At 39.9% G+C, this 12,366-nt stretch overlaps 1 protein-coding gene across 1 annotated transcript; it reads right to left on the minus strand.

Annotated features, from left to right (window-relative positions):
* Window positions 1-203: 203 nt before the first annotated feature.
* On the minus strand, window positions 204-11,992 carry NPY5R (neuropeptide Y receptor Y5). The gene is made up of 3 exons (XM_043871159.1): window positions 11,673-11,992; window positions 11,408-11,568; window positions 204-1,868 (listed from the first exon to the last, which is right to left on the minus strand). The coding sequence occupies exon 3, from the start codon at window positions 1,857-1,859 to the stop codon at window positions 519-521; it is 1,341 nt and encodes a 446-aa protein (XP_043727094.1). The 5' UTR covers window positions 1,860-1,868; window positions 11,408-11,568; window positions 11,673-11,992; the 3' UTR covers window positions 204-518.
* Window positions 11,993-12,366: the final 374 nt, after the last annotated feature.

Consider the following 12,366-nt stretch of genomic DNA (forward strand, 5'->3'; position numbering starts at 1 on the left):
GAACAACAACATATATCTGTCATTTAGTTATGGTTTGTTGGGCATACTAAAACTTTTCTGTATTTTCAGAAGTAAAATATTAAGAAATCTGTGAAGTAAAAATTAAGACTAATAAATATTCCTCATATTTGAAATTAAATGAGGAAAAATAAGATTTTTTTTTACCTAAAATTTTGAACAAAAAGCTACAATTGTTTTGTATGGTTAAATACAATTTTTATTTTAAGCAAGAACTAACAATTCATTGGTTTACAGACAAGCTGAAATGGAAAGTAATATAAATACTCTTTAAAATGAAATTACAGACTGGATTGACAATGACTTTATACAACTAAATGAATTTATCTTATATAACACATTAAAATTATCTTCTATATATTATGAACTGACATCCAAGTCCACAGCTCTTATACATAAACTCCACATGTTAACAAAGTTCGCTGATTATAAATACATAGTTACTATGATATATTTTAGGTGATCACCACACTTTTTTTCTCCTTAGTAAACACTGAGAATTATGACATATGCAGACAGTGTATAAGAGACCTTAAGTCAGCTTTGATCCCATTATTAAGAAATCCATACAGAATTGGATTAAGACAACAGGACATCATGCCTAGCAAGTGACATATGCAATACACCAACTTGAAATGTCTGTTTGAAATCAGGTTGTCATTGAAATCGGTCACCACGTGGAAAAGGTGTAGAGGCATCCAGCTCACCGCAAACACTAGTATCAAGATAGTCAGTCTGTAGAAAACACTTCGAGATCTCTTTTTTATTCTCATGATAGACTGGTTTACTCTCATCTCATGAACATCTGAGTTTTCTTCTGGTTTCACCTCAAAGCAGGTGGGCACCCCCGGTATGAACTTACTGGATGAAGGGAGCGGACTCTTCCTGGGGCCCGCGTGCTCCGAAAGCCTTCCGGGGCGGTTCTCCAGAGGCGGCCTAGCTGGGGCAGGCAGCACACAGGCTGTCTTCTTGCTGTACCGCCTTCTGTGCTTCCTGATGAAGGAGTAGCTCCACTTCTGGCTGCTGGGGAGCTTCACTCGGGGCCCACTCTTTTGGGAAGGATGGAGAGTTAAGTTGATCATCTCTTTTTCTTCCAGTTGGTTTTCTTTGTTGGACAATCCACAGCTTATACTCCTGCAGACACTAGTATGACTTACCGTTAGACAAACCAAGGGCAGAATATACTGAACAAGCAATAAAGAGATAGTGAAAGCAATTCGGTATGCATCAGATGGCCATGACTCGACACATAGATACCTGTTGCTCAGCAATGCTGAGCCAAAGGTCTCCTGAAGTTCCACGAGGCTGTGAAACACTGGGAGAGGAGAACACATTGCAAAACCCAGTGTCCAGACAGTTGCAATCAGGAAATAGCCATGGTTAGCCGTTAAATGATTAGATACAGGATGTTTTATCATGTGATACCTGACAATGGCGATGGATATTAAAATTAAAGTGGAAACCAGAACCGTCACACATTGAAGGAAAGGCATAATGTGACACATGACCCTGCCAAACATCCACTGATCCAGCAAGACCGAGGTCAGTGTGAAAGGTGAGCAAAACAGCACAACCAAGATATCGGAGAAGGCCAGGTTCCCTATGAGGAAGTTGACTGTAGTCTTCTGATTTCGTTTCCTCATGAGAGCCATCAAAATAAGTAGATTCCCCATAAAACCAAGAAGACTTACAAGTGTATAGAGTCCAATCAAAAAATACTGCAAGTCATCAACACTGCTTTTATAGTCATCCCAGACTGGGAAATCAGAATTCCGAATGGAAGCAGTATTGTTCTCACCAGCAAATGTCTTGTTATAATAATCCTTGAGCTCCGAATCCATATTATACTCCTGCTTGGAATAGAAAGACACTAGTTAGGAATTAAAAAAAAAAAATCACAACTATAAATTAATCCATTGAGAAGGAAACAAATTTTACCATTTTCTCCTGTTACCTTATTAATTTACTAAGAAAGGTTAGTGAAGTCTTCACCTGGCACCAAATATAGTGCAAATATCAGCCATTACAATTATAGTAGGTTTAAATCTGTCATCATCATTTCTATGATGTGCTGACTCATGTTAAAACAGTAGACCAAAAAAAAAAAAGAAGTAGGCCTTTTTTTTTCACTTATGTAGGAAAAATGTAAGGGAAGGAAAAGGAAAATGTGGATAAGAACTTCAGGATATCTAGTTATGATAGCTAATTAATATTTTTGTCTAGTAGAGATACATGTTGTAGTCATATCTTAAACATTTCTTTCTATCCTACATCAATCAAGCTCAAACTTAAAAGTAACCTGCCTTAAACTATTCCTTGTTCTATTCAAATGGATATAATCTCCTTTGAATCCCCACATATGTCTGTTTAGAGTCTGATACTATATGACACAATTTGCAAGTATAATAAAAACCAGTTTATCTTATTTATGTATAAGCAATGGGGAAGCAGAACTGTCCTTTACTCACTGTGATATCGACCATAAAACATGGCACAGTAACTTCATCATGGCACTGTTAAGTAAATATATATGGGAAAATGAAAAGTTCAAACCAGAATAATATCCCAAATATATCAAGTTCATAAAATCTTCAGATTTGAGCTTCTAAAGTGTAGATACACTATCTTAGGACCTACATGTACAGAGTAGGCACTAATAAATGTTTATCACATGATACTGTTGACTATGTGAACACAATCTTGACAGCAAAATCATCCTGTGATCAATTCTCAGTTCTCTGAGACCTGCAGATTATCATGAATTAAACCACTGATCAGCTAGCTGCTGGTATTTTTAAAAACAAAATTTACTTGCTTATTTTTACTTTAAAAATTGAAAATAGATTTCAACCTTAAAAAGATTGAATAACCTCATTTTGTTTAAGGAAGATATTATAGCATAAAGAAGTGATACTAATATAACATCACATAAATTTTGTCACCTCAAGGATATTAATAATATTAATACTACAATGATATTACTCATTTAATGTTACATATTACAGATTTGACATTATTGTCTATGAAGTACACAATTGCCTATAATATATCAAGAAGAGGCAAAAGGAAAACCTTCTCCCCTTTAAGAAAGCAAGCACTTCCCATTTTTTTCTAAACAAGAATATCTTATAGAATACTCAGGATAGCAACAGTTCATTAATTCTGATGAGTATACCTTGTAACAGAGATCCTGATGTAGATATAGATAGATGGATATATATTATATGGATATATATGGAGATACATGCCAGGAGAAATATCAATAACCTCAGATATGCAGATGACACCACCCTTATGGCAGAAAGTGAAGAGGAACTAAAAAGCCTCTTGATGAAAGTGAAGGAGGAGAGTGAAAAAGTTGGCTTAAAGCTCAACATTCAGAAAACTAAGATCATGGCATCTGGTCCCTTCAATTCATGGGAAATAGATGGGGAAACAGTGGAAACAGTGTCAGACTTTATTTTGGGGGGCTCCAAAATCACTGCAGATGGTGACTGCAGCCATGAAATTAAAAGACACGTATTCCTTGGAAGGAAAGTCATGACCAACCTAGATAGTAAATTGAAAAGCAGAGACATTACTTTGCCAACAAAGGTCCATCTAGTCAAGGCTATGGTTTTTCCAGTGGTCATATGTGGATGTGAGAGTTGGACTGTGAAGAAAGCTGAGCGCCGAAAAATTGATGCTTTTGAACTGTGGTGTTGGAGAAGACTCTTGAGAGTCTCTTGAACTGCAAGGAGATCCAACCAGTCCATCCTAAAGGAGATCAGTCCTGGGTGTTTATTGGAAGGACTATTGCTGCAGCTGAAACTCGAATACCTTGGCCACCTCATGCGAAGAATTGACTCATTGGAAAAGACCCTAATGCTGGGAAGGATTAGAGGCAGGAGGAGGAGGGGATGACAGAGGATTAGATGGCATCACCGGCTGGATGGACATGAGTTTGGGTGGACTCCAGGAGTTGGTGACGGACAGGGAGGCCTGCTGCGATTCATGGGGTCGCAAAGAGTCAGACACGACTGAGTGATTGAACTGAACTGAACTGAACTGATCTTAAAAAATCAGTGTATGTTTATTAATCTATTTCTAGATCTATAGTTGGGTAATTATGTTTAAAACTATAAAATACATACATATTTAAATTAATAGTTAACAATTATCTTCTATTTATAAGGGATATATAGATCCTGAGCCAGTAAATTTCCAAAGGACAAATCTTATTGTGCACATACCTTTGCCATAAATAACTTTTCAAGTAAACATACAGAAATTTTCAAATAGCATGATATAAGTGTTGTTGTACTATGAGAAATTTAAAAGTTTTTTTCACAACTTCTATAACAGATTATATATTATTAAATTTCTGAAGGCCAATTGCATTCCTTTAAAGATGTGTGAAAGTCACTCAGTCATGTCTGACTCTTTGTCCATGGAATTCTCCAGGCCAGAAAACTGGAGTGGGTAGTCTTCCGTCCTCCAGGATATCTTCCCAACCCAGGGATCAAACCCAGGTCTCCCACATTGCAGGCAGATCCTTCACCAGCTGAGCCATCAGGGAAGCCCCTTTTAATGATAAATGAATTCAAATGTTCAGGATCTTATTCATTTATTCTTAGGTGTTAATCAATAATTTATGCTGATATTGTCTCAAGTTGAAAAAGATAACTGGTAGGTACGAGAGTGACTCATCAGGCTTCCTGAATCATCCCACTCATCATATTCCCAGTCAATGGCCTTCTTGCTGCTCCCCTGGACAGGTCCATGAGCTTCTAATCAATGAGCCTTCCTGCCTCATTTCCTGAGCTCCAGTGACCCCCTGGCTCCGTCTGCCTTCTTCACCATCCTATTTACACTCACAGTCTCTACCGGCTGCTTGTTACTATGAATCCTTTATACTCAGCTATTCGTCTCTGGATTCACTTTTTGAAAACAGTCCTTTTTAGCTGTGCATCAGTAGCTACTGATTGTCCCCCCTTCGACCAAGGCAAGGACAGAAGAGAAACTGGACAGTATACTCTACAATGGCTTTGTGTTTCTAGGGGCATGTAATTGTAGGATAAAACATCTTGAGAGTAACAATGACATTTGAAGTAAGAGGAGAAGAAGCACTACTGGTGATAACAGAAGAATGTGGTGTGAGTCTAAAATTCGGAGTGCCTCCAGTGATGGTCAGTTCTCTCTGTGCCACTCTGATGGAGAAAAGGGGAAATGTCTCAATTATTTTCATGATTTTAATGATGCTTAATAGAGTATGTTGTACATAGTAGATGCTAAATAAATATGTTACTTAATCAATTTACAAAAGTAGTTTAATTTTCTCAGCTTTAAAATAACAGAAATGAGTCATCCTGGGAATATGGGCAAATTTAGCATAGAGTATGACTATATGTGTATATATGTGTGTGTGTGTGTGTGCTTAGTCACGTCCGACTCTTTGCAACCCGGTGGACTGTAAACTGCCAGACTCCCCTGTCCGTGGAATTTTCCAGGCAAGAATACAGGAGCGGGTTGCCATTTTCTCTTCCACAGAATCTTCCTGCCTCAGGGATGGAACCTGGGTCTCCTGCATTGCAGGCAGATTCTTTACCATCTGAGCCATGGTTCTAGTATATGTGTATATGTAAACATACATACATACATATATGTATATATGTAAAAACATGTTGTATATATACAATGTATACAATAATATATGTATATATTCATGTATTGAATGTGTGCAGATATATTAATATATATTCATACATTGAATATTGAATGTCCATTTATATTCTATATTCATATATATTTACTATTCAATGTATGAATATATAGAATATTGAATATATATGCATATATGTATGCATGTCTATTTACATATATACATATATCAGAACTACTGAAATGAGACAAGATTTCAAAACGTCCCAAAATGAAATGAAGAGTACCTACATAGACAATTGTGATAATTTACCACGTTTCAACTTTAAATTATGATCAGGCCTCATTATAAAATGAGTGCTTCACTTTATTTCACTTACAGTGTGTTTTTACAAATTAAAGGTTTGTGGCAACCCTGCATAGAGCGAGTGTATCAGCACCATTTTCCCAACAGCACACGCTTACTTTGTGTCTCTGTGTCACATTTGGTGATTCTCTCGATATTTCGAATTTTTCATGATTATTTGTTACGTTGAACTGTGATCGGTGACTGTTGATGTACTATTGTAATTGTTTTGGGACACCATGAACTGTATCCATATAAGATAACGACTTAATCCACACATATTGTGTCTGTTTTAACTGTTCCATTATCTGTTCCCCCAACTCTCTCCCTCTCCGCAGGCCTCCCTTTTCTCTGAGACACAACAATATTGAAATTAGGCCAATTGCTAATTCTACAATGGCCTCTAAGCATTCAAGAGTTTCAGGTCTTTCACTTTAAATCTAAAGCTAGAAACCATGAAGCTTAGTAAACAAGGCATGCCAAAGGCCCAGATAGGCTGAAAGCTAGGCTTCTTATGCCAAATAGTTAGCCAACTTGTGAATGCAAAGGAGTTCTTGAAGGAAATTAAAAGTGCTACTCCAGTTAATACAGGAATGGTTAGTAAAGAAACTGCCTTATTGTAGATACAGAGGAAGCTTTAACGGATAAAAGATCAAACAAATGACATTCCCTTAAACCAAACCCTAATCCAGACCAAGGCTCTAACTCTCTTCAATTCTGTCAAGGTTAAGAGAGCTGAGGAAGCTGCAGAAGAGTCTAAAGCTAGCAGAGATTGTTTCATGAGGTTTAAGAAAGGAAGCCTTCTCTATAACCTCAAAGTGCAAGGGGAAGCATCAAGTACTGATGTAGAAGCTGCAACAAGTACCCAGAAGATCTAGCTCATATAAATAATGAAGGTGGTTGCACTTAACAGGTTTTCAATATAGACAAAACAGTCTTATATTGGAAGAAGATGCCCTCTGGGACTTCCATAGCTAGAGAGGACAAGTCAGTACCTGGCTCCAAAGCTTCAAAGGACAGGCTGACTCTCTTGTTAAGGGCTAATGCTCTAGTGACTTTAAATTGAGCCAATGCATGTTTATTATTCAGAGAATATTGGAGCCCTTAAGAATTCTGCTCAGTCTACTCTATCTGTGCTTAATAAGTGGAACAATAAAACATGTCTATTGACAACATGGCCTACCAAATTTTTTAAGCCTGCTGTTGAGATCTACTGCTCAGAAAAGAAAAAAAAAAAAAGTTCCTATCAAAATATCACTGCACATTGACAATACAATTGGTCACCCAAAGGGCTGATGAGATGTAAGAGAATTCCTGTTGTTTCCATGCCTGCTAACATGACATCCATTCTGCAGCCCACGGATCAGAGTAATTTCAACTTTCAAGTCTTTACTTAAGATAGAGAATTTTGTAAAACTATAACTGCCATAGATAATGATTCCTCTGATGAATTTGGGCAAAGTCAATTGAAAAACTTCTAGAAAGTATTCACCATTCTAGATACCATTAAGAATATTTGTGATTTATGAGAAGAGTCGACATGTCAATATGAACAGGAGTTGGGAGTAAGTTGATTTCAACCATCATGATGACTATGAGGAGTCAAGACTTCAGTGAAGGAGATAACTGCAAATGTGGTGGAAATAGCAAGCAGAGCCTGAAGAACTAACTGAATTGTTATAATCTCATGATAAAACTTTAAGGGGGGAGGAGTTGCTTCTTATGGATGAGCAAAGAAAGTGGTTTCTTGAAATGGAATCTTCTCCCAGTGAAAATGCTGTGAAGATTGTTGAAATGACAACAAAGGATTCAGAATATGACATAAATTTAGTTGATAAAACAGCAGGAGGGCTTGAGAGGACTGACTCCAACTTTGAAAGGAGTTCTACTGCAGGCAAAATACTATTAAACAGCATTGTTTGCTACAGAGAAATCACTCCTAAAAGATACAATTAATGGGACAGATTTCATTGTGCCTTACTTTAAAAAACTGCCCCAGTCACCCCAACCTTCTGCAACCATCACTCCCCTGATCAGTCAGCAGCCACCAACACTGAGGCAAGACCCTTTACAGCAAAAAGTCTATGACTCACTGAAAGCTCAGATGATGGCATTTTTTAAAGCAATAATGGATTTTTAATTAAGGCATGTACATTGTTTTGGGGCTCCCCAGATGATGCTAGTGGTAAAGACTTGCCTGCCAATATAGGAGACATAATAAGAGACACTGGGTTCAGAAGATCCCCTGGAGAAGGGCATGGCAACTCAGTCCAGTATTCTCTTTCCACGGGATTCTATCCATGGAAGTCTCCATGAGGCCCCTGGGATTCTGTTCATGGGATTCTCCATGGGGTTTAGAGAATCCCATGGACAGACGAGCCTGGTAGGCTATAGTCCACAGCCTTGCAAAGAGTCGGACACAACTGAAGCTACCTAGCATGCATGCACGCACGCACATTATTTTATTAGATAAAATATTATTGCATGCTTAATAGACTACAGTGTAAACATAAGTTTTATATACACTGGAAAATGAAACACTCATGTGACTTGCTTTGTTGTTATGGTCTGGAACCAAGTCTGCAATATGTCTGAGGTTTGCCCCAAAATATCTTCATTGATAAAGGCTATCGTATAAGAACACAAAACTGAAAAGGTAAAAAATATTTACAACATTTTTACTTAAATGAAAAAGAAGTACATCAGGTTGTACAGTTGGTGGCTGGTACAATTCTATTATAATATATGCACATAAATATTGAACTCATTAAGGAAAAAAACAATGTCTCATAATTAATCAGATGAAAGAAATGTCATCCTGCATATTCACTGGACATGACAAGACTGAAGGCAACACATCTGTCATTCTCTAAAAGACACTAATTTACACATAATTTAAAAGGGAGGCCTTTTTTGTTAATGAATAGCTAAGAAAGATCAGTTGTTCCTTTATTCATTCAACTAGCATTTATTGAACATCTAATATGCTAGGTGCTTTGCTAGGCTCTGGCAGAAGAAAGATAACTTATACAAGGTATGATGTGGAGAATATTCTGAGAGATTAATTAAAGATCTCTGATGAGTTGTTGGGAGAAGGCAATGGCAACCCTCTCCAGTACTTTTGCCTGGAAAATCCCATGGGCGGAGGAGCCTGGTAGGCTGCAGTCCATGGGATCGCGAAGAGTCGGACACGACTGAAGTGACTTAGCAGCAGCAGTAGCAGATGAGTTGTTGCAGACTACAATTGTCTCATACACGAAAGACCCTCCATGAATGATGAATAAATGAAAGAAAGGCATTCTCCTGATGCCTTTTTTTCACTATAGCTTGAACACTTGTATTTCTGGGGAATCCTATGACTATTTGTACTTACTGATAGATTAAATTATCTTTTTTCTCTTATGCTTTCTCTCACCACACATTCATTCACTCATTTACCATTCATTTTTTTCATTTTATTTTGCTGTGACTATGCAGTTAAACCTTCTCTGCTCTTCCTGTAGCCCCACTCCACCCCAAGTACACACATAACACCTAAGATCACACTAGACACTAAAGGAACCTGATGTAAATTTTTTCTTGGATGGATAACTTCTTACAACTAAATAATGGATATTGCAAATAAGAGACAGGGGCAAAGAGGAAATGTTAAACTGTTTCTTTCAAAGTGTCTCCTTGTAGTCTGGGAACATTTTGAACATCAGGAAAATTCTGTCTAATAAGATTCAAGTCTTCCCTTTCTTTACTTGAAAAACTTATAGTATAGGAATAACTTTAAAATGAAAGGTGAAAAAAGCATAGAGGGTTTCTTTCATTAAATTCACTCCCTAATTTCTCTTTCTTCCTGAAAAGCACAATAAACAAGCCTATAATGGAAATGGAAATCCATTTAATAATGATCTGCTTTTCAATAAGTGTTGTAATGAATGTTGTACAATTTTATGCAGCATAAATGTTTTACAGATAATAAAAAATAATATTAAATGTGAACTTCTCTTCATCTTAGATCACTAGAGAAATTATGAAATAAAGAATGTTTTTAAAATGAAATATTATTTTAGAAGACATCTGATATTGACTGTGTGAAACCTTTTGTGGTGTCTAATTTTTGTTCACTCTTTTATACCTGGTTTTAACCCCCCTCCTCCGCTCAGAATTCCCAGGCTGAAACATCAAACTTTTATCCTCAGAGTAACAAGTGAAAGAAACAGAAGTTCCTGGTCTAACTGTGGTGACTTTTTTTAAAAAGCAGTATCTTGTAAAGACACTGCAATTTTGTTATATTGTAATTGTTTATAAAAACTGATCTATATGTGACACCAACACAAATGGAATCTTGCGAATAGACTTTCAATATTTTAATAGATAGTTCTTAAAAAGAATGGGAGGAGCTGCATGGAACTCAGAGGACATAGAAGGACTGAGCTTATACATTTAAATAAGGTTGCTTTGCTGTGATCTTTTCCTGCCTTATGGAAATACACATCTTTCTTCTCAAAAAGGTTACTAATCACACAAAAGAATAAAATACGTGCAATTTTTTCCCCTCTAGCAATGATAAAATATCACCTATTGCCTACTTTGCTGTGATCCTGGGACAACGGCTATATTTCACGTTCTCAAATATCCCCATGATCTACTTTTAAAGCCAGAATCTGGTAAAATGTGAATTGCAAAGAAATACTGTTCCGCTCAGCTAATAAAGACGCAGGCACGAGCCACCCTCTCTCCCCATTTCTAACATCAGAGTTTCTTTTCTCTTGAGAAATCTGAAATTTAAAATTGCATCTGGGAGGCAAATTTTCGCTGAGGGCGCCTTCGGTGATTTCCACGGTCTCCCAGCAAGTCTCTGGGCTTCCATCCAACAGGGCAGTTCGGTCCCTTTAAAAGATAACTGAAAGGTCCGCAAGCTCCGGGATGAATTCCCAGCCTCGGAATTCGGGGCACTGGGATGAGTTGGGATACCTGCCCCCTGAGCGCAGACCCGGGCGCGCCGCTGCGGGGTCCCGGGCGGCCCCCGCCTGGAGCCCTCCGGCACCCCAGCCCCGAATTTGCTTGGCTTCCCCGAGCTCGCCCTCCCCCGAGCCGCGTCCTCCCTGCACCGGTGCCGGCGGGACCCTTAGACACGCTCTTCCCGCTCAGCTCTGCTCACCCACGCCCCGGCCACCGGACTCGCACGGAACCGCCGCAGAATCCTCCCCTCTCCCTCCGCGCCCCAGAGGCGCTCGCTCCCAGCTCGGACCCCTGATCGCAATCCCGGCCCTACGGGCACCTCGGGGCGCCTCGGCTCCCGGGATCGCGGCCGTTCCCGCTCTCAGCGGCGGCAGGGCTGGGGACGCCAGAGGAAGCTCCCCGCCGAGCTCCCCGGCCCTGCTCCCCGAACCCGCTCGGGGCGCCCCCTACCTTCGGATCGGCGGGGGAGAGGAGGCACCCCTGGGCACCCGGTCTCCGGGGTAGGGCCAGCCAAGGCCGTGCAGGGAGGTGGGGCTCGGGGCGGCCGTGGGCGCGGCAGCACCTTAGCTCGGGCTCCCCAGGAACTCTTCAAGGCCCAGGTTTTCTCCTTGCTAGAAAACAGAAAAATAATAAAAACCCAGAGCAAGCAGAGCGCCGGTCTTTCTCGCACCTTCCAGAGTCAGGCGGGGAGGTGTCCGGGCGGGGGTCGCCTAACCTTCGCGGGCGCGGGGTTGCGGAGGCACCGGGCGGAGCAGGGCCGGCTTCTTCCCGGCGCGGCGCGGGCGACGCGTGGGCGCCAGGCGGGGAGGCTGCCGCCGAACCCTCGCTTCCACGGGCTGCGCCTGGCAGCTACAGAAGACGGGGAGGGAAAGAGTTGTCATAGGTTAAAAAGACCAGACAAACAAAACTTGTCCTCCGTGTCTGCTCAACGTGATTTCCGTTCTCAAGATGTCCAAATCTGTATTCATCCAGTAGGTTTGCCTTATTTTTGGTTATCAGTTGTTAGGAGCCTGTGGTTTCTCTGTGTGAGAGGGTGTGTGGGTGTGTGTGTGGGTGTGTGTGTGGGTGTGTGTGGGGGTGTGTGTGGGGGTGTGAGTGTGTGTGTGAGAGAGAGAGAGAGAGATTAGGGATGAGCCGGTAATAAACCCTTGTGTTCCTGTCCTTTGAAGTAAAAGTCATTTTGTTTAGGCTACCAGGTCTCCTCTGAGTCTCTAAAGGCTGCTTCAGAGCTAATAATTACGAATGTGAAGATGTAGAAATAAAGAATAGCTGTTGGACTGGGGAATTGGCAACAATTTATTTATTTATTTTTTAACAATTTAGAATAAATGGACCACATGGCGGAATCACTAGGTCCCTGAAAGATACAGACAAAAGGCTGGCCCATTCCTAGGTTGTTTTTATAGGAA

The sequence above is a fragment of the Cervus elaphus genome, chromosome 17 (genome assembly GCF_910594005.1).
Source record: "Cervus elaphus chromosome 17, mCerEla1.1, whole genome shotgun sequence".
NCBI classification, from domain to species: Eukaryota; Metazoa; Chordata; class Mammalia; order Artiodactyla; family Cervidae; genus Cervus; species Cervus elaphus.

Coding starts and splice junctions, on each gene's coding strand:
- NPY5R (XM_043871159.1), bottom strand. CDS start 1,859: ATGGATTCGGAGCTCAAGGATTATTATAACAAGACATTTGCTGGTGAG.